The sequence below is a fragment of the Rhipicephalus sanguineus genome, chromosome 6 (genome assembly GCF_013339695.2).
Source record: "Rhipicephalus sanguineus isolate Rsan-2018 chromosome 6, BIME_Rsan_1.4, whole genome shotgun sequence".
NCBI classification, from domain to species: Eukaryota; Metazoa; Arthropoda; class Arachnida; order Ixodida; family Ixodidae; genus Rhipicephalus; species Rhipicephalus sanguineus.
In genome coordinates, this window is record NC_051181.1 from 19523609 (window position 1) to 19548816 (window position 25208).

The 25208-nt window shown below is 48.8% G+C and overlaps 1 protein-coding gene across 3 annotated transcripts in view; it reads right to left on the reverse strand.

The window, feature by feature from the left end:
• The window catches only part of LOC119395646 (decapping and exoribonuclease protein), a 149794-nt gene extending 125408 nt beyond the window's left edge, over positions 1–24386 (reverse strand). For 2 of the 3 annotated variants that reach the window (XR_007416478.1, XM_037662627.2), the window contains exon 1: positions 23902–24373. Coding sequence is in view for 2 of the 3 variants with exons in the window: in XM_037662627.2 (XP_037518555.1) it covers positions 23902–24308 (407 nt within the window). In the remaining variant the exon portion in view is untranslated. Of the gene's footprint in view, positions 1–23901 lie in introns of all 3 variants that reach the window. The other variant, XM_037662628.2, reaches the window with a different exon arrangement.
• Positions 24387–25208: the final 822 nt, after the last annotated feature.

The following is a 25208-nucleotide window of genomic DNA, read 5'->3' on the forward strand; positions in this document are numbered from 1 at the left end:
CCGCATGCTACGAAGAAACGCTGCAATCGACGCTACTGTTGCGTTGTGAATTGCCACGGACTTAAAAGACTGAATTATATTGTACAGTTTTACCGATTTCCATAGTTGTCGTACGAAGAAGAAAGGCGAGAGTGCTTGATACGGGCCGTTGCGAGCGTGTTGGGCAAGCAAAGTACCCGCATTCTCCACAGCCGGTCGCATGAGAAAGTGTGATAATGTGGCTCTACTGTTGTTTTGCATAGCCCTGATGGAGAACCGTGGTAACCTTGACTATGAAGCTCAGCAGAGGCTCTGACCGCGGTGCGTGCCGTGTAACACGAAGTGACCAGCTAGAGGCAGACTGAAGACATGATACGCACACCATGACAACTTATAATCAAAGTTGGTCGTCGCCACACAGCATCGCGGACGTACGTTTTGAAGGCTCAAAGTTATGGTTCTAACTAGCTAACACGTGCGTCATACAAGTAAATCGCAAAATGTTGGTTGTGACCACCTTCAGGTTTGTTTCGCCCGTAGCCTCTGCAGTTGAAGTAGCTATTTCGGAGGCCACGGTGCCTTTGGTTGCACCCTGCGAAAGTGGACATGCACATATCCCCATTTGCAGTATATACAAACGGAAGACGACCATCAAGAGACCATTTGAGGATGCGTAATAAAACAGTCCAATGCACAGAAAACGAGAGATGAATTAAGGGAGAATGCAACTGAAAAGGCGAAAATCGCAGGGGTCATTCGTCCCTGATAAAGCGAGTTTTGTACCACTGATCGTAAAATGCATAGCTAAGTAAATTGATTGTGTATGTACTTTATCGCTGTGGCATTACGAATATACCCGATTTTAACGCATTTAGGTGCTAGAGAACAGATGTCGGAGGGCTTGCCTCAAACTTGATGTCGTGTGATGCTCATTTGTACTTGCGAGTTGTAGTGCGCCGGAATAACTAAAACTTGTTTTGCATTGTACTCGCAGTTTGCTTTGATCAGCCTCCTTTGTTTCTGAAGTGTGGATTGGCGGAAGAAGTTTTCCAGGTCCTTGATTTTCAGGAAACCGCGCCTCAACACCAACGAAAGAGGGGGTTACAACGTGGCCTATGCACATTCGCTTGCGGATGGCTCTCTGTGTACTACCCAGTTAGCACCAGGGTTGCGATGAGGGCGCTGGTGGCGGTGTTTTTCGCAGCGCCGCCTGGGCAGAGTCTGACATCTATAAGAGGCATGAAGCGATTGGAAGTGACCAGTAACGTTACTGGCAGAGTGAAATGTGAGAGGGTCGTGTTTTCAACTTTGAGTATTAGCAACTTCAGTTTCTGTGCAGCAACTTTTAAATCGTTTTTGCATTCATTACCGTATTCAATACTATGCACCCTCCAGTGTTACATAAAGCAGTCAAAAAAATGTTGCAGGGCCGCTTTAAACAATGTGTACACACCAATCGCACATTTTTTTATTCAGGAATGCGTCATATCCAAGTTAAAAGGAATCTAGAAGTGATGTGTCATAAGCTACTTAAGAATTGCACATAAATGATGCTGATGCTTTACAGCAAAGCTGTAAACAGAAACTGGTAGCAGTTCTCGTGTAGCAGTGAAAGCCAACATGCAGCGACATGCACAGTATTGGCAGCGCCCCCCCCCCCCCCCCCCATGTAAACCACCTCAAAATCCCAACTTTTAAAATGTCATTATCAACCATCATAAAATAAATGCTACTTCACTGAAACATACAACCTTCTTGTGTATTTTATTTCACCAGAAATCTGTAATTCTCGTTTCTCACATTCCATTTCACTGGCTTCAGGTAGGATGGAGGTCACCTAGGAGAATTGGTGGCTGCGATGGTGGAAACTCAGGTATCAAATGAGCTACAAACATTACATGACTGTAAAATGCACATGTGATTGTGCAAAATTGTACATTTTTTATAAAGGACCACTAACATTTAAGAGCGTGTAAACCATTACCATTTTTATGGTATACAATACACTAATCAGCCAGCACAAAGCAGCCATATGATGACCACAACATCAGTAAGAAATAATCACCGACAAGAGTCAACAAAGAGAAACCTTGTACATCCTCTGGAAGGTGCAAGTTCCTTATAAAATAACACACACACACACACACACACACACACACACACACACACACACACACACACACACACACACACACACACACACTCACTCACTCACTCACTCACACAGAGGGTGTTTTTTTTACACAATACAGATTTTTTGTAAAAGTACTATGACAGTCAGGCCCCTGTCGTCTACATAAACAAACTCTACGCCGAGGCGGAAGAACTATGCCGCACCTTGTGGGATAGCACGCGCGCCCATTTTGTTTCATTAACTCTGACACGATCGCGGACTGACGGCGAGAACCAAGAGGCCACTTGGAGAGCGAGCACCATTGCCCCTTTCCTGGCAACCCCTTCTTTCCCGCCGCACCGTGCACCAATCCTTGCTTCCCTGCTCGTGGGAAAGGGTACTCGCTCCCTGCAAGGGAAACAACCTTCGCGGTGGGCAGGGAGACGGGAGGTGAATGAAACAGCCAACCGGGCAGGGAGACGAGCTCTCTTGCTCCGCTGACCTGTGGGGAGGACCCACGCAGCACATCACCCCCAGGACCCACGAGCCGACCATCGACCGAAGGAGTAAGCGTTACCCTTTGTTTTCTACTAGAGTGGACGCGACATTTACGCGTTATTGCTAGTGCAGCGATAAAGTGTTGTTTGTTGTTCTAGCCTGTTGCCTTATTTGCCTGAACCCGTCGTAGCTGCGATGACTCGCGCTAAGGGAAGGGGACATTGACACGTGCACGGTACGACTGTGTGCGGCTGGAACCGGAGCTAGGCTTCTGCACCAGCCGTACATAGAGCGGACCCCTTCAACCTACAGTTACGTTCAAATGAATAATTAACAAAAACTTGTTAATTTGCTTTTTAATGATTAACTTTAGGGCCGTTGTTTATATGGAAGATTTGTAGGATGTGGCAGTTTATGGCATGCCCATTTTTTAAAAATTGCAAAAAATGCACGTAATCTGAAATAATAATCACTAAAATTGAAAACTCCGATCGAGGTGAAACCGAAACTGAGCGCACTGGGAGTGCCGGAAATCCATCAGCCCTGTCATGTCATACCAGAAGCTCACGAGACAATGTTCGAAAAAAGGCGTGTAGCCGCAGGATATGGTAAGCCATCGGAAAGCCAAAATGGACCGTTTATCTTTGTGTTTGGTGAGTAGTGCTTATCTGTTTATTATGCACTGTACCCAATAAAAATGCAATTTCCACTTTTCTTCCATTTTACAGCTTAAAACTAGGCGGCAGCCACTGTGGCACTGCTTCTCGCAAACAAGCAAATGAGTTCCTTGCACTTGTTTTGAGTTTACCTCTGGATCTGCATTCTGGATATTGGCAGGTACCAATGGCTGAGTGTGATCGCCCCAAAACAGCCTTTGTAATGCCCGATGGCATATACGAGTTCAACGTCATGCTATTTGGGCTCTGCAATGCGCCTGCAACATTTGAGCGCATGACTGATACCATCCTTCGAGGCCACAAGTGGAAAACCTGCTTGTATTACCTGGATGACATAATCGTATTGTAGCGGGGTTGCAGCTATGACTATGGTGAGGTGTGCGAAGAAGAGGCAGACGACGTGTCGGTGTGCTGGAAGTAACAACCGCCATCTTGACTGCTGGACCATCCTACACTGTAAATAAGTTATAAATATATTCGCAACATTTTGGTGGTGGTGCTGGGTACTACGCAAGACGGAACTCCGCAGCGGACGTATCCTGGACAGCCGCAATATGTCAACAGAAAGCAACTCTGCTGCTGCCGCTTCGACCGCGCCTCCGGTACAGCCGGTCGTATTGACTCAACCCCGCGATCCCGGTAACTTCTGCGGCACCGACCACGTTGACGTCGATGACTGGATTGCGAAGTATGAGCGGTTTGCAGCGGTCTACCTGTGGGACCCTACAATGATGCTTGCCAACGTTGACTTCTATCTCTGCGGAACAGCAGGTACGTGGTTTCAGGCTCATGAAGCTGACATAACCAGTTGGGATGCCTGTAAACAGAAGCTTCGTGACCTATTTGGTAGAGCCGTCGGACGCCAGCGGGCCGCTTCTAAAGAACTCTCCTGTCGGGCACAATCTTCGACCGAATCGTATGTCTCCTACATCCTTGACGTCCTGGCCCTTTGCCGACGTGTCGACACCAACATGTCAGAGGGTGACAAAGTAAGCCACTTGCTCAAGGGAATTGCGGATGATGCTTTCAATTTACTAGTGTCTAAAGACTGCTCCACCGTGGACGACATCATCAAAGAGTGCCGCCGGTTCGAAGAACTGAAGAGTCGCCGCATTGCCCAGCATTTCGTGCGACTTCCGAACACGGCCGTTACATCATCTTGCGAGGACCTTCAGCCGCCATGCGGTCAACCGCCTACCAACGAGAGCGTAGTTCGCATCGTGCGCCGAGAAATCGAGGCGGCGTCGCCACCATCTTTCCTGACGCGGCCATCTGATGATCCTCGACCAACGATCTCGTTGATCCAGCAGGTTGTGAGGGAAGAGCTTGCAAATGTCGGACTGCAGCCGGTGTGTTCGTTGACGGAACCTCGTGTCAGTTCCATAATGCCTCCTCGTGCACAGGAAATGTTTCGCCGCTATCGTGACCCCGCCCAGTGGAGAACGCAGGACGACAAGCCGATCTGCTTTCGTTGCCACGGTGTAGGACATATTTCTTGCTACTGTCGTTCTCGCACCTTTCCATCTCGCTCGTTTTCTGGCTATCGACGTGACGACAACCACCGGCCCCTGCAGTTTCCCGCTCGTGACGGTGGACCATACGCTGAGGCTCCTGCGACATCGGTCCGACGCTCCAGCCGTTCGCTGTCCCCAAGCGATCGTCGCTCCCGGTCACCTCAGCCCCGTCGCCATTCGTCGCCCCGCCCTACTGGACACCCATACTCGGAAAACTGAGCAATGCAGCTCCCGGAGGTGACACTGCATTCGACCCCCGACCTGAAAACCCTCTGCTGACCCTCACTACGGACCAGAACCTGCTTGCTGTGGAAGTGGATGGCCTGCCTGTTACTGCCCTCATTGATACCGGCGCACATATTTCTATTATGAGCTCTGATCTCCGTGCACGATTAAATAAGGTCCTTACGCCGCCCGAGTCCCTATTTGTACGTGTCGCTAGTGGAGGAACTCCGGCTGTACTCGGAATGTGCACGGCACGTGTGAGGTTCTCCGACCGCCAGACGTCCGTTCTGTTTCATGTTCTCGCTCATTGTCCACATGATGTCATCCTCGGACTCGATTTCTTGTCTGACCACTCTGCTGTCATTGACTGCTCGGCCGGTGTTGTACAACTTGACTTGCCTGCGTCCGCCGACGTGTCGGAGGTGGTTCAGACCAAACTTTTGTGTGCCGAGGCTATTCGTCTGCCACCACAAGCCCTAACTTGCGTCGCTGTTGAATCCTATCCCAATGTACCGGATGGTGATTACGTGGTTTCTCCTTCTCCCAGTGTTCTACTGGCCCGCAGTGTCTCCTCTCCGTACACAGTTGTAACTGTTACAGCGAACAAGACGTGCCTTCCTCTTCTGAACTTCGGATTCAGCCCTCAAGTCCTACCACAAGGAATTGCTCTTGCTACTCTGTCACCGCCGCACGAGTGCCAGATCTCATCGGTGTCACCTGAACTGCCCGTTGTCGTCTCTCCGAACCCGCATAGAGTCGACGCAGTCACCTCTTCTACACTGCACAACAACATCACCAAGATGATTGCCTCAGAACTTTTGCCCTCTCAAGTTAAAGACCTCACTGATCTCCTTATGATCTACTCTGACATATTTGACTTCGACGGTAGGCCCTTAGGCCAAACCTCGCAAGTCAAGCACCGCATAGATACCGGTGATGCAGCTCCAATTCACAGGCGTCCTTACCGAGTTTCACCATCAGAGCGCCAAGTTATTCAACAGGAGGTCGACAAGATGCTCACAAAAGGCATTATTGAGCCTTCTTCGAGTCTGTGGGCTTCCCCTGTAGTCTTAGTTAAAAAGAAAGACAACACCTGGCGTTTCTGCGTGGATTATCGGCATTTAAACAAGATCACCAAAAAGGATGTCTACCCGCTTCCTCGTATCGATGACGCCTTGCACTGCCTTCATGGTGCTACCTATTTTTCTTCGATAGACCTACGCTCTGGTTACTGGCAAATCGCCGTAGACGACCTCGACCGTGAGAAGACTGCCTTTGTAACGCCTGACGGTCTCTACCAATTCAGAGTCATGCCGTTCGGCTTGTGCAATGCGCCGGCCACGTTCGAGCGGATGATGGACACGCTTTTGCGCAGCTTTAAATGGTCTATCTGCCTGTGTTACCTGGACGACGTCATTGTATTTGCCCCCTCCTTTGAGTCTCACCTCGACCGACTTTCGTCCATTCTTTCAGTGTTTCGTGCGGCTGGGCTACAACTTAATTCATCGAAATGCCACTTTGGCCATCGCCAAGTTGCTATTCTCGGGCATCTCGTTGACTCATCTGGCATCCGACCCGATCCCGACAAAGTTCGCGCTGTCCTCGATTTTCCCGTACCAACTTGTGCCAAAGACGTTCGAAGTTTTGTGGGCCTATGCTCATATTTCCGACGATTCGTCAGAAACTTCGCAGATATTGCCCGCCCCCTCACTGATCTTCTCAAGAAAGATGTGCCATTTTGGTGGGGTCCTGACCTGAGACAGGAAGAGAGCAGAGTGGGTCAGGGAACAAACGGGGGTTAAGGATATCATAGTTGAAATTAAGAGGAAGAAATGGATATGGGCCGGCCACGTAGCACGTCGGCAGGATAACCGGTGGTCATTAAGGGTAACTGACTGGATTCCAAGAGAGGGCAAACGCGTGAGGGGAAGACAGAAAATTAGGTGGGTAGATGAGATTAAGAAGTTTGCAGGTATAACGTGGCAACAGAAAGCACAGGACCGGGTGGATTGGCGGAACATGGGAGAGGCCTTTGCCCTGCAGTGGGCGTAGACAGGCTGATGATGATGATGATGATGATGACCAAGCCATTGCCTTTTCCCGCCTCATTACGCTGCTCACCACACCGCCGATCCTCGCCCACTTCGACCCGTCTGCTCAAACCGAGGTCCGCACAGACGCTAGTGGTTACGGCATTGGCGCTGTGTTAGCCCAGCGTCAATCCGGTCATGATAGAGTTCTTGCGTATGCCAGCCGGCTCCTCTCCCCTGCCGAACGCAATTACTCTATTACTGAGCGCGAGTGCCTGGCGCTTGTATGGGCAGTTGGTAAATTCCGCCCCTATTTATATGGTCGACCTTTCACCGTTACCACAGACCACCACGCTCTATGCTGGCTTTCAGCACTCAAAGATCCAACAGGGCGCCTAGCTCGTTGGGCTCTGCGCCTCCAGGAATTCACGTACACTGTGGTCTACAAGTCCGGCCGTCTACATCAAGACGCCGACTGCCTTTCTCGGTACCCCGTTGACGATCCAGACCACGTAACGGATGACACGTCCATCTGTATCTCCTCTCTCTCTGCTTTCGGCAACATCGGTGACGAGCAACAGCGTGACGCGTCCCTACGAGATCTAATCACCCGCCTGAATACTGACTCGACGGACAGTTCGCTTCGCATGTTCGTCATCATAGACGGTATCTTATACCGCCGGAACATGCGCCCAGTGGGACAGGAACTACTAGTTGTAGTACCCACTCATCTCCGCTCGACCATACTTCAGCAACTACATGATGTACCGACGGCCGGCCACCTTGGTGTTGCCAGAACGTACGACCGTGTCTGCCGACGCTTTTTCTGGCCCGGCCTCTACCGTTCCGTACATCGATATGTCGCTTCTTGCGAGTCGTGCCAACGCCGGAAAAGGCCAGCTGTACACCCCGCCGGGCTCCTTCAACCCACAGACATACCTGCTGAGCCTTTTTTTCGTGTTGGCCTCGACCTTCTGGGACCTTTCCCACTTTCTCACAACGGTAACAGATGGGTCGCCGTCGCTACGGATTATTCTACCCGTTTTGCCATTACGAGACCTCTCCCGAGCAGCTGCGCTACAGACGTCGCCGACTTTTTGATACAAGACGTCATCTTACATCACGGCGCTCCTCGTCAACTCATCACAGACCGAGGCCGCTACTTTTTATCCAAGGTAATCGAGGACCTACTTCGCTCTTGTGCAACCAAGCACAAGCTTACAACGGCCTATCATCCCCAAACGAACGGACTCACAGAACGTTTGAATCGCACGATCACTGACATGCTCGCCATGTATGTCTCGACTGATCATCGCGACTGGGACATTGCTCTACCCTTTGTCACTTTCGCTTACAACAGCTCGCGCCACGACACTGCTGGATATTCTCCCTTTTACCTTTTGTATGGAAGAGAACCGACCTTGCCGTTCGACACGCTCGTACCCATCCCTGACCACATCTCCACCGAATATGCTCGCCACGCTATCAGCACAGCCGAAAAGGCCCGTCAGATCGCCCATCGACGCCTTTCGGACTCTCAACTCAGCCAGAAACATAGATACGACAGTTGCCACCGGAACGTTCGCTTCAATCCGGGTGACCTCGTTCTCCTGTGGTCTCCGTCTCGGCATGTTGGCCTGGCCGAAAAACTTCTGCCCAAATACTCCGGCCCCTACCGTGTGCTACGCCAGGTGACTGAGGTTACCTATGACATCGCCCCTCTGGACCCTACGGCGCCCTCTACGTCTTCAAACGTCGTCCACGTCGCTCGCCTGAAGCCGTACCTTTCGCCCACCACCTGCTAACAGGCGCCGAGTCGGCGCTTTCGCCTCCGGAGGTCGATGTAGCGGGGTTGCAGCTATGACTATGGTGAGGTGTGCGAAGAAGAGGCAGACGACGTGTCGGTGTGCTGGAAGTAACAACCGCCATCTTGACTGCTGGACCATCCTACACTGTAAATAAGTTATAAATATATTCGCAACAGTATTTTCAACAGATTTCCAGACACACCGTGCTCGGCTGCACGACATTCTCACATGCCTCACTTCTGCGGGTCTACAACTCAACATCAAGAAGTGCCGACTGCTGCGCGGAAACTAATCACCTTGAGACATGTCATCTTAAAAGACGGCATTCTTCCGGATCCAGATAAGCTTCGAGCTGTCACCAACTTCCCAAAGCCCACATCCGTCAAAGCCCTCAGAAGTTTTATCGGCCTGTGCTCCTATTTTCGATGGGAGCACAGAGCAAAAGAAGACGGGTACAAGGAAGGTGACGCACACACAGCGCTGACTTACAACCTCATTCGCCTTCCTTGTACCCGTCTTCTTTTGTGCTGTGTTCCCTCCAATGTTTCACCAACACACCCAAGCTTCGACACTAAGGTTCCTATTTTCATCGCTTCGTGCATAGCTTCGCGTCCATCATCGCACCTTTTGCAACTCTTCTTACCACCAGCAAAGGTATACCTGCGTGGTCACCTGAATGTGATGACACATTTCACCAGCTGCACCGCGTGTTGAGCTCACCACTTACCCTTTGCCCCTGCAACACAACTGCTCCCACCAAAATTCACACCGACGCAAGTGACGTCGGCCTCGGTGCAGTTTTGGCACAGCGGAAAGACCCACAAGGTGATTACATCGCAAGTCGTGCTCTGAAAAAGCCAGAATTAAATTACTCCGTGACAAAGAAGGAGTGCTTGGCGATAATTTGGGCACTGAAGAAGTTTCACCCGTACCTTTACGGCCGTCCTTTCAACGTTGTTAACAATATTCGGGCAACCACTTAAGAACTAAACATCTGTTGTGTGCCAGCGGGTTTTCGAATAAAGTTGGAAAAGGGTAGTTAGGACGTGTCAACGGTTTGGCATGCTACCACAAAAAGGAGTTAAGCATATCAGCTGAGGGGCTTAGTACTAAGGAACGAACAACTCTATCGTGAGATTGGCGGACAGGGTCAAAAGAGAATTGCCACGAGCAGAGATACGGTCAGCAAACCTTGAACATTGAATGGAAGTAAGGATTACACTTTTTGCCTATTTCCATTGCATAAGTGATTACACAGACTTCAAACAATATCACCTTCAGTACATTAAACGAGTTGTTCAAGTACCAGCAACATCTGACAGCATTAATTTTCAAAATTCCTCGAAGCAAGTGATCTAGGTATTTTCTTAAACTTCAGGGGTTTAGTAAGCCGGGCTCAACTTTCAGCGAGGTTATCTCCTTTGCAGGTTTCTGCTGCTTTTAACCTATTTCAGGTTGCGATGAAGATAAATAACACCTTCAGTTATATATGGATAATCTGCAGTCATTGGCACAAAGCCTTCAATGCAGCAGTGTACGGCAGCTCAACAAAGGGATGCAGCGTTGCCCAGTATGTTATCACACAGAAGCGACAAGTGATCCGAGTCGAGTAGGTTGGAGTCTCTGAGCCTTAGTATAGCTAAAAACAATGGTAAAAATAAAATCTTGCACTCAAATAGGTTACTTTCCATGGAAAGAACATTTTACATACATTTTAACTATTTCAAATTAAATGTAATGTTGAACAGCCAGTTTTCAGGTGGCCTCGTATCCTTAGATAAACAAGTTTAATATGCATGGAATGCCCAAGGATGTTTACCTAGTTGTGCCAAACACCAAAGCTCTTTCTTTTCTTGCATTTCACTAAGGAGCCATGCAAGACAATTCAATAACTTTTTTAAGGGTTTTGCAGTTTTCTAACATTGCTTGTTGAAGTATACAGTGATATTACTGAGGACTTCTGATTTGGAGAAATTTTTGGAGCACCAAAATTTTCATTTTGGAGCACTTCGGAGCAGCAAGAATTTCGATCTTGGAGATCTTTGGAGCAGGTAATTTTGCATCTGGGAGCACTCTGGAGCAGCTAATTTCACATCTTGAAGTACACTGGAAAAGCAAGTTGCACTTACATTCAAGCACTTGACTAATTGTTATGGGACTCTTATGAAGAGCTAAAAATATTTTGATTCATTGCAAATCTCATGGAGAAAATCATCTCAGGAGTACTCTGTATTTCACTCGATAACGCAAAAATAAGGGCGTTCAGTTTTCTGGAATAACCTCTTCATTGTTTATTTTCGACACTAGCAAATAAACAGAATAACAGATCAACAAAATTGTACTTTATGAAACAGCACTCTAAATTCATCTATGTGGTTATCAGCAGAAGTCCTAGACAAATGCCGCAACATACAGCAGTGCCTCAATGCTAAAGAGTGACACTGTCCCTAATGCATTCCCGAAGGCCAAAGAAGCCAGGTATTGTTTCTTCTCAGTCGACTGTATTGCTGGGCACAACATGACATCACTAAGCTAGCCTCAAAAAACCAACCTCCTCCGACACTCCCTTCCCTCTTTCTGAGGCCTCCACATGCTGAAGCAAGAGCATTCTCGTATTCTTATAGACCATCGTTTGCGCATGCGTTTGGTTGTCTGGAAGACGGAAATCTGATAATCATCAGCGCTGTGTGTGTGTTCCTATTTAAGTGTTTCGTCTTCTCGCGCTGCTAAATCTACCTTAATCATGAACCAACATACCTTAATCAAGCAGCAGTTTTACCCAAATGATCCCCTGGAGCTTCGCCAACTCACCATCATTCACTTCGTGGATATGCTGTGATTTTTTTACATTGCTAGTGTTGACACCACCGATGCCGCCGGTCAATTTTCACGTTTGATGAGACATCTAGGGCTTTTGCATTAATATTGCATATTGAACATTAATAGTCTGGCCATTAAGAACCTGTCATTACATACCACAATGGCCTCCACCATGTCACCTCTGTACCATGTGCTAAACAACTTTGTTGGTCATCTACCTCAGAGTGTGGAATGGCTCCTCAAATTTTTAAAAATTTATTGTGATGACAGTAACATGGACACTGTCGACGGGTTTCTGACGTCGCTATTGATGTCGCTGTCACTTTCCGTATAAAGTCCAAATTGATAACATCACCCCGCGCATCGTCGTGTGAGCACAAAATGAGTGATAGCCTTAACGCACAGCTTACGCGTCTTTTAGATGTAGGTTATCCCCGTGACGCAGTGGCCACTGTCGCTGAGCGTTTAAAGAAATCCATTATGTTAAGTCTGAGCATGGTTGCAGAAAGCGATAGGAATAAACGTGTCGTAGGTATACCGTACATTCATTGCGTATCTCACAGGCTAAAGAAAGTAGGAAGTAGATACGGCGTTAATGTTGTTTTCACGGCTGCCAATAAGCTAGGTAAGATACGTGCCGCTGTGCAGAGGAAGAATGAGCGAGTAAAAGATAAGAAGCGAACCGATATTTGTTTCAACACAAACAAATTCACTGATTGCCGTACAAGTGTGGTGTACAAGGTTCCTTTCAGCTGCGGCTGCTTGTACGTAGGACAGACGGGCCGCTGCATTAACCAGAGATTATTAGAACATAAAAGATCACTAACAGGAGGCTCACCTTCTAATCTATCATTACCATGTCGAGATTGTAAGTGCACGCCAAAATTCGATGAATGCGCAGTTTTGTACCGACATAGGAATGGAGAAACGTGTCTGATGATTGAGTCATGGCATATCGAGAATAGTGGTAGCGCATGCGTGAGCCAACCGTCGATTAACTTGCATAAAGATGAAATCAAATGCCTTAACAGTTATTTTTCGCGTAGGCCCCCATGCGTGCCAGATTGATAGGTTCGCCTATTGCATGGGCATGTGCAGATAAGTTTTCGTGCCTTCTTTCTTTTCCGCCGTTGTGCATCTATTCAGTTTTTAGTTGGCGTTTGTGGTGTCCTGACTTCTTTCTGGTGTCCGTGTTTGCACGCCCTGTCTTTTTAAAATGAATACTTACCAACTAGCTCAGCTCTCTGTTATTCTATGAGAGACACCATTTCTCCAGTGTTCTCACTGCACCCTTAAAGAAGTATTCAAAAGACTGCATTGGGAAGAAATAGATATAAGGATTAAGAGACTATTGCAGCAACATATGACTTTGATTGTGACGAAGTGCCAAAGTGTTTGCACGCCTTGTCTTTTTAGGACGAAGGGCCACATCTTGCCCCCTTGTTACCCAGCCCCTCCCTGCGTAGCTTTCAGTGTGCTCACTGGTACGAGAGGAGACAGAAAGCACTTGAAGCATGCGACAAATCCCTGCAACTCCGCTCGTACTTGACAGATTCCAAAAATTTTGCGACATGTGATTTGTGAAGCTTCATGCGCTAATAGTGAAACTATTCCATTATAACTCCGAAAAGTGTTGCAGAGCCCCCCTTTAAGTGAAACTCTGATTTTTTTTAACCGTTAGCTATTGACCCTGGAAAGCGACGGGTGGAAGAGTAACATGGCATAGCCGATTCACAGTGGGCCTTCAGACGCCAGGGCCGTCAGTGACTGGCCAACTACTGACAGCTGCGCATATTAAAACCGAATTGCAGCTGCTCCAACCAGGAGGCATGCTTGTATTAATGACATTACAGTTTCAAAAAAGCAAGCAAAAATTCAAATTGGGACTGTAGCACTCGCGAGCTCGAAAGGGCAGTGCCTTTTAGACGGTATTCACTGCAAGAGCGAATACAAACCCAGATGTGCTGATGGAAGGAATTACGAAAAAGCACTTCTGGGCCAAGACTAATGGCTAAGGTATATTTGAGGAAAAGTGTCAATGCGTTACCACCGTTCACGTGCTCTTCCATAGACACGAAGCAGGGAAAATGCAATATTGTTCCATATATCTATTGATAGCGTTCCCAGATGTCATTTTGTGATGTCCAGAAACAGAAGTGACAGACATTCTAGTGGCATGTGTGTAGTTAATAGTGAACACTGCTTTAATTATGTGCCGTGCAACGCTTGAAATGAGGGATTAGCAGCGTTTCTGGAACAGACGACGCCTGCCGATGAATTGCTGCCACACTACATTGCTACCGATTGGCTTAAACATCTCGAGCCTCTCTGGAGAGTGACTTTTGCCGTCGAGCCGACATGCACAACAGAAGCTGCGTCGGTACCATGCATGGCATAATGGCTTACTCTGGATGCACGTGCGAGCACTGTTTATCCGGCAGAATAATTCTTGGTCCGTGGTTGTGACTTTGGTGGCCAAAATCAAGCTGCTTATGTTTTGACATGCTGACGGTGCGACTGCCGATGATAGAGACTCTGGCGCAGTTTTCGTCGATATTATCAGGATGGCGAAGCAAATCCAATTTGGCGCACTTTGCCACAGTTGATGCAGGGGTCGAATCACTGAGCATATTGTCACGCATGACAGAAGGTCTTCTAACAAGAAACAAGATGCAGGAAGAGAGACGGGCCTAGGTCTAGCAAGATGGCCGTGCCAAAACCGAATACCCTGAGCAAGAGTGCGCACTGTCCCAGAACGACTTCTTCGTTTGTCTCTTTTGAATGCTAGCTCACGCTCGCTGCAGTTCATGCTGGTGGTATTATTCCCCCGCTTAAAAAAAAGCATCCCCCCGTTGCTCATGCAAGTGGGCATACATAGTCAGAAAAAGAGCGAACGGATGCAGAGGGGCACAATGAAGAAAAATAAAACAAAACAAAGTAACAAGGTCGAGGCAGAGTCGCACTAACGCGTGAAATAAGACTTGAGTCGTACAACGTGAACATTCTCTGGGTGGTGCTTTCGACATTGGAGCGACATGGTGCCATCTGGATCAACCTCATAGTTCACATCACTCACACGGCGCAACACTTTGTACGGTCCAAAGTAGCAACTCAGCAGCTTTTCCGACAGCCCTTGGCAGCGAACCAGAGTCCACACTCACACTTGCGTTCTCGGGTGGTATTCGACTGGTCGATGACGAAGATTATAGCGGCGTGCATCTGCAGTCTGTTGATACGTGATGTGCAGATGGTCCAACTGGCGAGCTTCTTTGGCGTAATGAGTATGTTGCGCAGCTGTAAGCAAAATGTCGTAATCGTGTGGCAGTATAGCATGTAGCATGATCTGAACCTCCCGCCCATAGACAAGATGGAACGGCATGAGTCGTGTGGTTTCCTGTAAGGCAGTGTTTTACACAAATGTGACGTACGGCAGGACCAGATCCCATGTCTTGTGCTGGACGTCTACATACATCGACAACATGTCAGCGATGGTCATGTTCAATCGTTCCGTCAAGCCGTTAGTCTGCAGATGACACACCGTCTTGCGATGGCTCATGCAGCTCAGCTTGAATAAATCGTCGATAAGCTGGGCCCTGAAAGCTGTTTCACCATCAGTGATCACACACGACGGGGCGCCATGTCGAAGGGCAATCTCGTCTATAAGAAACCAGGCAACATCGGAAGCCGTAGCGCATTGTGGGGCCCTTGTCTCAGTGTATCTTGTAAGGTAATCTGCCACCATGACTATCTTGTTACCGGCAGATGACAGCAGAAAAGGCCTCAGCAAATCCATCCCTATTTGACTGAACGACACCCCAGGTGGTGTGATCGGTTGCAGCAGCCCCGCAGACTTCAGTTTTCGAGATTTGCGGCGTTGACACTCATGGCAGCTTTTTTACAGAGTGCTTTACAGATGAAGCAAGTTTGGGCCATTAGTACGCCTACTGAACTCTGGCAAGGATTCGTAAAGAACCTAAGTGACTAGATGTGGGCTCAATATTAATGAGAACTAACAGACAATAATCCCAAGGAAAGTATAGGGGATGTTGTTCGTAGAAGTTAGGATATAAATGCGAAGAAAGTAAAGTGGACGAAAAGATAACTTGCCGCCGGCAGGGAACTAACCTGCGACCTTCGAATAACGCGTCCGATGCTTTACCACTGAGCTACGGCGGCGGTCATCCTCCCGTCCACTTTATGGGGTATATGTGTGCATTTGAACCTTGGAGCGTTAGTCAGCGCCAATTGCAGCCATGGCGGCAAGTGTGGAACGCACTTTTCCTGCCCGTTGGTGTCACGTAGCAAGTTATCTTTTACGAGCTGGCAGCTGACCAATAGTCTTTAGCATCTCTACCTGAGGGCATCAAGCCTGCCAGAATGAGACCCTCGCTATGAATGAAGGAAAGGTGACTTTTAAGACTCGTTTTCTTTGTTAGACACAATATTAATGAGAACTAACAGACAATAATGCCAAGAAAAGTATAGGGGATGTTATTTGTAATAATTAAGATATACATAAATGTGAAGAAAGTAAAGTGCACGAAAAGATAACTTGCCGCCGGCAGGGACCGAACCTGTGACCTTCGAATAACGCGTCCGAGGCTCGTCATGGCAGGAAAAAGAGAATGTCGCCACGCATGTCGGAAGGAACAACTAGGAGGTAGGCTTTACCATTGCCGTTCGAGTTTTCCTTGTAGAGGACAGCATCGCGTAGGCACAATGACAAGAGACTGCGATAAAGGTGTCGAGGCACAGGAGTGTTGCATCTTCATAGCTTTTCGATGATTGTGTGAATTTCAGCATCCTCGCATTGTCATACGATCAAGTCGGTTACAGCGAGGACCCCAAGGAAGCCGCTGTCATCCTCAGCGTAGGGATCACAAACTTCAGCAGGTGCACGCAACAACAAATAAGCATCTTTGTGCTTGTGGCCAGATTTGTAGACGATGGTAAGATTAAATCCTTCAGACGAAGGCTCCATTGTGCCAGTTGCCCAGATGGGTTTCGTAAATTGGCTAGCCAGCACAAAATGAAGATCGGTTACTACTTTGAAGCAACGGCCATAGAGGTAAGGCCTAATTTCACTGTGGCCCATACTACTGCGAGGCACTGGTTCTTAGAGGTGGAATAGCTCACATAAGCGCAAGAGAGGATACGTCTGGTGTAAGCTATTACTCGCTACCTGCTTTCTTTGTGTTGGATGAGGACGGCACCAAGACCTATACTGCTGGTGTCGGTATGAACCTCAGTATTGGCATTCTCTTCGCAGTGAGCAAGAACTGGTGGCGCCTGTAAAAGCTACCACAGCTCCTTAAAAGCCACGTCCTGTTCTGCATTCCAGACGAATGGCATGCCTTCCCGTTTAAGACGAGTCAGAGGTTCGGTAACCCTTGAAAAAGTGGTGATGAAGCGGAGGTAGTAGGCGCAAAAGCCGAGAAAATGACGTATTGATTTATTGCCACGGGGAACAGGAAAGGAGGCTACGGCAGTGGTCTTGTTGGGGGTCAGGCTGAACACCGTCCACGCTCGTAACATGGCCCAGAAACTTAAGTTCTTCGCAACCGAAATTACATTTTTCTGGCTTCAGCATGAGGTTTGCAGAGCAGAGCACTTCCAGGACAGTTTTCAGGCACTTTAGAAGCTCCTCAAAGGTCACCGAAAACACAACGACATCAACGAAATAAACTAGTTAAGTATGGCACTTCAAGCTGGTGAGAAAAGTGTCCATCATTCCTTAGAATCTCGCAGGTGCAGAACACAGGCCGAAGGGAAGCACCTTAAATTCATACAGTCCATCTGGTGTAACAAAGACAGTTTTTATGCGGTCTCATTCGTCAACTTCCGTTTGGCAGTATGCACTTTTCAAATTTATTGATGAAAAATACTTGGGCCGCCACAGTCTGTTTATTGAATCATCAATGCGTGGCAGTGGATACACGTCTTCTTAACAGTGAAGCTGTTTAGCAAATCATTCCTTGTTCGACAAACTGAAAAACGATCATCATCATAAACGGCTATGTGCCAGAGAGGTTGGGTTAACCCCACTAGTACTCACCACTGGTGCACTAAAAAGGAAGCAGGCAACAATTAGCTCAACAAATGGCTGCGAAGTGACGGCAGCGAGCCGAGACCCCGAGTATGAGCAACGAGAGAATACTAGGTAACAGGAAAGGCAACGGCGACTGGGAGAAGACCCCGAAGCGATGCAAGGCCTATGCCAACGACGACATGCCCATACAATCAGGAGAGGTGCGAATGCTCGGTTTCAGCGCAAGTTTCTGTCCCTAGAGTTTGAACATCTGTGTCGTGCTTGTGACTGTCTGTGGTTTAACTCAAACCTTTATGTGCTCAGAATCATATCAAGGTAGAACCAACCTAGCATCACCTAAAGACTAGCAACTACCTAGAGGCAACCTAGAACCTGCATCACCTAGCTAAGGCTTAGAAACAACCAGATTAGTCTTCAGAATTGCCCAGTTTCGCTGTTTTAAGCCTTGCGTGGCTTCATGAAAGCTTCGCCAATTTTCTTTAGTCACGTCATTCAGCTTCCTGTAGTTTACGCAGAAACGCAGCATTCTGTCTTTTTTCTTTACAAGGACAACCAGCAACGACCATGGACTTTTGTATGAGTGTATAACATCATTCTGGAGCATCTCTTCGACTTGCGCATTTATCATGGCACAGCCCTTCAGCCGAAACTTGGTAGGGTTGTTGTTTTATGTGTGAGGCATAAGTGTGCATATAAACCAGTGTTTCGTGATGGGCATTTGACGCACCTTTGAGGACAAAGCGAAGCACCCTTGGAATTGACGCAGCAATTCATGCAGTGCTGTTCGTTGTTGCTCCGAGAGGCTTGCATTAGCATCTACCTTTCCTAGTGTTGAACTTACGTCTCTTGATGTCGACTGGAACCCACTGTCCATTGATGCAGCCATAAAACATTAAGGAACGTCTCCTATGAGGTAGCCAAAAGTGATGGCAGTGCGACAAAAAAGGTGCCAGTGCTCATTACTAAAATTTGTCACAAGCAGCATAGACCGTCCGTCGCGAAGCACGATGAGGCTGTGGACCGTGCAAATACCTATGCTGAACAAAAGTGCCAAGCTCCCTTTGGCGACTGGCTTGCCATTACGTAGCTTGTCACATACATTTAAGGCAGAAAGTTGGGCTAGTTGGTGATGTGAATAATAGGACATGTTTACTAGCGAAAGAAAGACATGGACGAGAAGGAGGAATACAGGACAACGCTAGTCCAACGCTAGTCCTGAAGAAGGAATACAGGACAGCTAGTAAACATGTCCTATTGTCACATACGACATCAACCAAAACGCTTGGACGCGGAGGCAACATTACACAGTCGGCAGAAACAACTCGAAACGTGCCGAGATGGCTGTCATCGGATCCCTCTGCTGCTGTTTCTGTCAAGAATGTCACGATGTGCTCCTGAAGGTCGATAATAGCACCGTACTCCCATAGAAAGTTGACGCTTAGGATGAGGTTTCGGGAGCATTTGTGAAGAACAAGGCAGCTGTAGAGAAATGTATGTCCATGAATTATGCCATGTATGTCCAGGCGAAGTGGGGTGACTCCGTGCCCACAGGGACTGCTCATGCACTGAATTTCCCTTTGTGAACAATGCTCCTGTGCGGGAGCCGAAACGTATTGTTTTTTTGCTTTTATAATGGTCAGCGTCTTGTTTTACTTGTCTTCATGTCTGTTCCTGACCAGATGGGTTCCCGTCCAACTCTCGACTTAGTTCAGACGCTGTCATTGAATCGCTGCTGCTCTGTACTCTCATCAATGGGAGGCCTTGCTCGAGTCGATTGTCAGTGGCCTCACTACCGAAGGTCGCTGTCTTTAGTTTTCCCATCTGGGGTTTGGCAAGCACGCTGACACCGCCACTGAGGAGTTCCGAAAATTTGGGGAAGATCATCGTGGGGACTGTGACTACCACCACAAGGGCAGTGGTACGCGCTGCTGGATCATGCATTCCTTGATCGCTCTCAGTCTTTTGCCAAACCTTGGCGAGTTGACGGCGAAACCCTGGAGTCCTAGGCGGCGATACGGGTATTTGTGGTATACATGTCTGGCTTCACCACAGCGATAGCACAGCAGTTGCCTGCCCGGTGTGTGCCATACGTCTCATTTCCTTGGGAGTGGCTGCCGATTCTCGAAATGATGGATAAGTTGCACTGATGGCAGTGCATCGTGAGGCAAAAGGTGCATAAAGCGTGGCGAAGGAAGAACGTAACAAGACACAGGTTCGGCGCATGATACATGTCACAGCTGCATCGACACAGGCGGGATAACATATCTGGAAAGCGGGACCTGCAGAGCCTGCTCTACCTTGTTCTTAATGAGGCTGGAGATAGATCCTGCAGAAGGTTGAGGCGGGCAGTGAATCCTTTGCAGTTCGTCGCGTAGATCTAATAAAGTCGCAGAGAGCTTCGATGTTGATAATACTCCCGGCAGCTGCAATCTGCCCATCGGTGAAGCGACATTGACCTGCCAATCGTACACAGCTGACCACTACTGCAGCACTTCTTCCATTGCCGTGGCTTCGTTTAAAAACTCAGCCGCAGTCTTGGGGGGACTTCGAACGAAGCTAGGGAAGAGCAGCTCCGTAACTCCTAGTATTAAGTGGTTCAAAATTTTTATCCTCTGCCATTTCTGAGTCAGCGCGAGGAAAGAGGTGCATCATGTCCTCAACTTACATCATTACACTTTCATTCGACATTTCAATGCGCGAGTGAATGGCCCAATCGGCTCATTCATGGCGAATGGGATTGTCGTAACTTGCCAGCTGCTGATGGCAAAACACGCTTCATGTCGAGAAGGGTACACGGTTCTTGTACCAGGTACAAGCACCGTCCTCCAGGCTGAAGTACACATTCGTCAGATTGTTGGCATCGGTCCAGCCATCGAAATCAGTGATGCGTTCAACCAGTCTTCAACGTCCTCTAAGCCGCGTTTACACTAGAGCGACATGACACTGACGCAGACACGAGGCAGACACTGATGCAGACGAGTCACCCGCTGACGATGTCGCCGGACCGTCTGGTCACACCAGGCTGACAACGCCGCCGCCTCCAAAGACAGCATGTCGTAGTAGTGTAACATGATGGCAGACCAAAAAAAATTTGCAGTGGCTTAGCTTGGCTATGCCAGGATATACGTAGCGTTAGCAAAGGTTCAGGTAATTATTCTTAGCTTTCCAGATTGTCTAGGATTATTAGCCTTCTTCTGTTCATTCTAATAATAATATCTGGGGTTTAACGTCCCAAAACCACGATATGATTATGAGAGACGCCGTAGTGGAGGGCTCTGGAAATTTCGACCACCTGGGGTTCTTTAACGTGCACCTAAAGCTAAGTACACGGGCCTCAAACATTTTCGCCTCCATCGAAAATGCAGCCGCCGCGGCTGGGATTCGATCCCGCGACCTTCGGGTCAGCAGTCGAGCGCCATAACCACTAGACCACCGTGGCGGGGCTTCTGTTCATTCTTCGTACGCTGAACCGCTCATTGTCAGGCAACTACTTCGGGATCCGATGAGATAAGCTTCTCGGCTCTTCTGTGCCATTGAGCAGCATTTGCTCTCTCCTCCTCCATGGCGTTACCCGCCTGCAAACGCCAGTCAGAGGCGCTATCAAGTGGCTCCAGCGCAGTGTCAAATGGCAACTGCACAGCGAAGGCGAATAGCTGCGCGTGTGCCGGCGCCAGTGCATCTGCCATGCCTATGATGTCACTCCTCTCGAATGCGCAGACCAGCAGCGGCGAGTCGTGCGCCGCGGTGGTAGAGTCTGCATGTGCGCCGGCGCCAGTGTGTCTGCCACAGCTACGATGCCACTCCTCCCGAACGCGCAGATCAGCAGCGGCGAGCCGCGCGCGGCGGGGGCGAAGAGCGCGTGAGATGCCGGCTCCGGTGAGCCAGCTGTGTGACATCACTGATCCTCGCGCATGCGCAGCACGGCTCATGAGGATTCATGCGAAATCGGCTGCGGCTAGACAAGTGTAGCTAACGCTACAAAACCCCAGCAAAACGCATCAGCCGACGTGTCATTGGGAGGTCTTCGGGAGGTTCCATGCGCCTCCTTATAGACATGTACTTGCAGTAACAACAACAGTTCACCGGGCCACCAAAGAATCCAGCAGCACGCTTTTGGGGGTGCCGCCGATGTCATCTTGAGAAGACGTTCATGCTCGGGAGGCAATCCTTGGATATCAGGAGGCGCACGGACCATTGGCTGGGAGTACCCCGCACCTCCACCAGTTGTCATCTGCAACAGAAGGCCTTCTAACAAGAAAGAGGATGCAGGAAGACAGACGGTCTGGCAAAATGGCACACTCAAGATCAAAGACCCTGAGCGAGAGCGTGCACTGTCCCAAAATGACTTCATCGTTTTCTGAATGACAGCTTGCGCTCACCACAGTTGGTGCTGGTGGCATTATGATGTCTGGGCTATGTCAATTAGCTTCCTTTTGGCCCTACCAATAAATCATTTTTACTGTCAACACCTTAACTCCAAGACAGTCACGAAATGCCTCCTTTTGACTAGGGTACCAATGTGGTTTTATAGTCATGAAGAGCCTGGTAGCACAGTGGAAATAAGGATGCTGCAGTTTCTTCCTTTGTCCTTATTTCGTTGGTACTCCTATGGACTCCATAAATGACCACACTGTTCAGCACTTTTTCTCCCACAGCTGAACTGTGCATTCCAGAACTGAGGATGGAATTTGTATGCCAACTTCACACACATCTATGTAGACTTGTAGAGCTTTTCCTCAAACACTCAGTGCCTGGAATTTGCATATCAGGAATACGTTGAGGCAGTGCCCTAAACCACCTCCGATAAATTTTTTAACATTTCAAGTAAACGCACACATGGAGTTCAGAATGCCGTCATGACCAACAACGCCAAACACAGCAGCGCTACGAGGCGCCACAAATTCAAAGAAAAAATCCCCTCTCCTCTCCGTGCCTTTCGGCATTCCTCATCCCCTCAGCATTTGCCGTGACATCAACATGTCGTCTGCTCGTCATCTACAACACCTGTTTGACTGCTCTTCCTCCTGGCATGGCGATGGGGAGCACTCGGCCAGAAGGAGAGACGAGCCGACGTACAGTGCATAGCGAAGGAAAGAGAGAAACGAGCGAGGGCCTCTTTTGTGTCATCAAACGCGTGTAACTCGGCACCGTTTCGAAAAGTTTTCACGGCCACGTGTTTGTTGCAGACTCGTGCACAACTGTAACACCACAAACAACTAAATTTCAATCTCTGGGTGGTTTAGAGGCCCTTTAAGTAGTTATAGGCCAGAATTAGCATCAAGATCTTTGCAGAGCACAAACTTCAAGGAGCACAAGCACCTCGTCATCTCAGCACATTTCACTCAAATGATGGGCGTGATTTTGATCCTGCACAAACAGTTCCTGAAAATGCAGCTGAAATGTTTGTTTTTTAAATAATAATAATAATCAAAAGGCAATATTAGACAGTGTGGGTATTAACGTAGTGTGCATGTGCATAGATGTGTATGCAAGGGTGGATGTATCTCGGAAAGCATAGCTATTAATTTTGATAATAAAGTGACAAAATTAATATGTAACTCACAATTAGCACTTGGTGAAGAAAAAAGCACCAAGGTACTTCTAGCTTGTGCTTGGACATTGCAATGACAACACAACCCGAGTAAACTTTCTCTGCAAGCTGCACGACTAGAATTCCCTCGTGCTTTTCGCTGACAGCTGTCCAGTGGTCGTAAACCAACCGTTCTTCTTCGAACAAAAGGTCGAAGCATAGGCAAATACTGCGAGAAGCACCACAGACAAGGCGACATCAAATCGAGGCTTGCTAGATTAGTGCATGGCAAGTTGTTTGATCTCGAATGCCTTCTACTTTTCAAACTGCCGTTTTTTACACAGTCAATGCAGAAAGGTAGCAATTCCTTTCGTTGCTCAAATAGCCAACTTCTATAGTTCCAGCCGCTACGGCATCGAGTTAAATCAGTTAAGCGAAAATGTGCTAACGCCTAATTTGCTGCGAACGCAGGCTACCAACAACGCTAGGGTTTCAAAAAATGGACTTGGGAACTTTGTCATCACACGTTGAGAGCAGCATTTCGAGCTAAGAAAGAAAGAAAAACAAAATGCCCGACCACGAATGTGCGCCAACGCGGCTCAGGTAAACGCGACGTGCCCCAGCCAGTGGTGCGAGCAGTGTTGACTGTGCACCTTGCCTTTGGGTTTCGGCGGGCGGCTCGCCCGATGGCCTCGCAGCGGAGCTCAGTAGGAACTTGTCCTTGTTGCGGAGGATCCATCGCAGCAGGTTGTCCAGCCTTTCGTTCACCGAGCGGTCCCTGCGCACTGCCACTTCGTAGCCACGGTTCAGGTCCCACATGAGCCGGTGCCGCTGGTTCGGCATGCGCAGATACTTTATCTGCGCGGCACCGTCCACGTAGTCGCGCTGCTCACCCACAAGCGAGAAGTTGCCGATCTCGCGAGGCTCGCGGAAGCTAGGGAACTTGCCGTTCGACTGCTCAACGGCATCGCGCACGCACATGGACGCAACGTAGTCGCCCGGAACGGGACATTTTTGCCGCTCCCGCGCCAGCGCTTTGCCGCTAACGCTCCCGCTCAGCGCCATTATAGACGCCAACCTCGGCCCAGTGTTGCTTTTTTCACGAGTTGTTCCCGTTGCGGTTTTGCCCCTTGGGCGCCTTCCGTCCGCTGAAGTTGGCAAAAACATTTCATATTGTCACCTTGTAAAAATCATGGAGCACACAATTTTCTTCCCATCCCATCCGTCATCTCGCAACCGGATCCCGCAAAGGTATCTCCTGTGACGCTCAATTTGACGCACCTAGAGCGGCCGTGGTACTGCTCTGCACAACAAAAGCCTATCCATGGCCTCAGAGATTGCGCGCCGGCAGGTTTTTCTCTTCATGCATGAAACTCTTTGGTCAGTGCGCCGGCAGCAGCTCGCACGTGCGCAGAAGCGTTGAACCGCGTCGTCTGCTACGGCGGCGCGCGGTGGCCACCGTGTCGGACAGCGCGCGGATCTCGTCGTTACTGGGGAAACTGAGCCGATACTCTGTACTAAACATTGTGAGACGCCAACCCCTCTGCCTTCATTCGCGATAATGGGGTTCTACAAACTTTATTTGACAGGTTAGACTGGATGGGGCGCGCGCACAGACTGGGAATCACGCAAGCGCGTGGTTTCCTTCTTGTGTCCTTGTCTGTGTGCGCGCCCCATCCAGTCTAAATATGAACCAATACCAACTAGCCCAATTAGCCGTGCTTTTATTGACAGCATACTCCGTTCGCTCTTTCAAAACGCCGAGGTATATTTCTTCACTGTGTGCGCGCTACCGCAAATACGCTGCGACGAGAAAGAGACGCCACCAAAATGAGCGCGCACCGTGATCGGTCTTTATTTGACGCATAGATCGGCAAACTCACTCATGAGTCGACTCACTCAGACTCATATCGAGACGTGAGTCTGAGTGAGTCCGGGTGAGTAAAGTTTTTGTGAGTTTGAGTC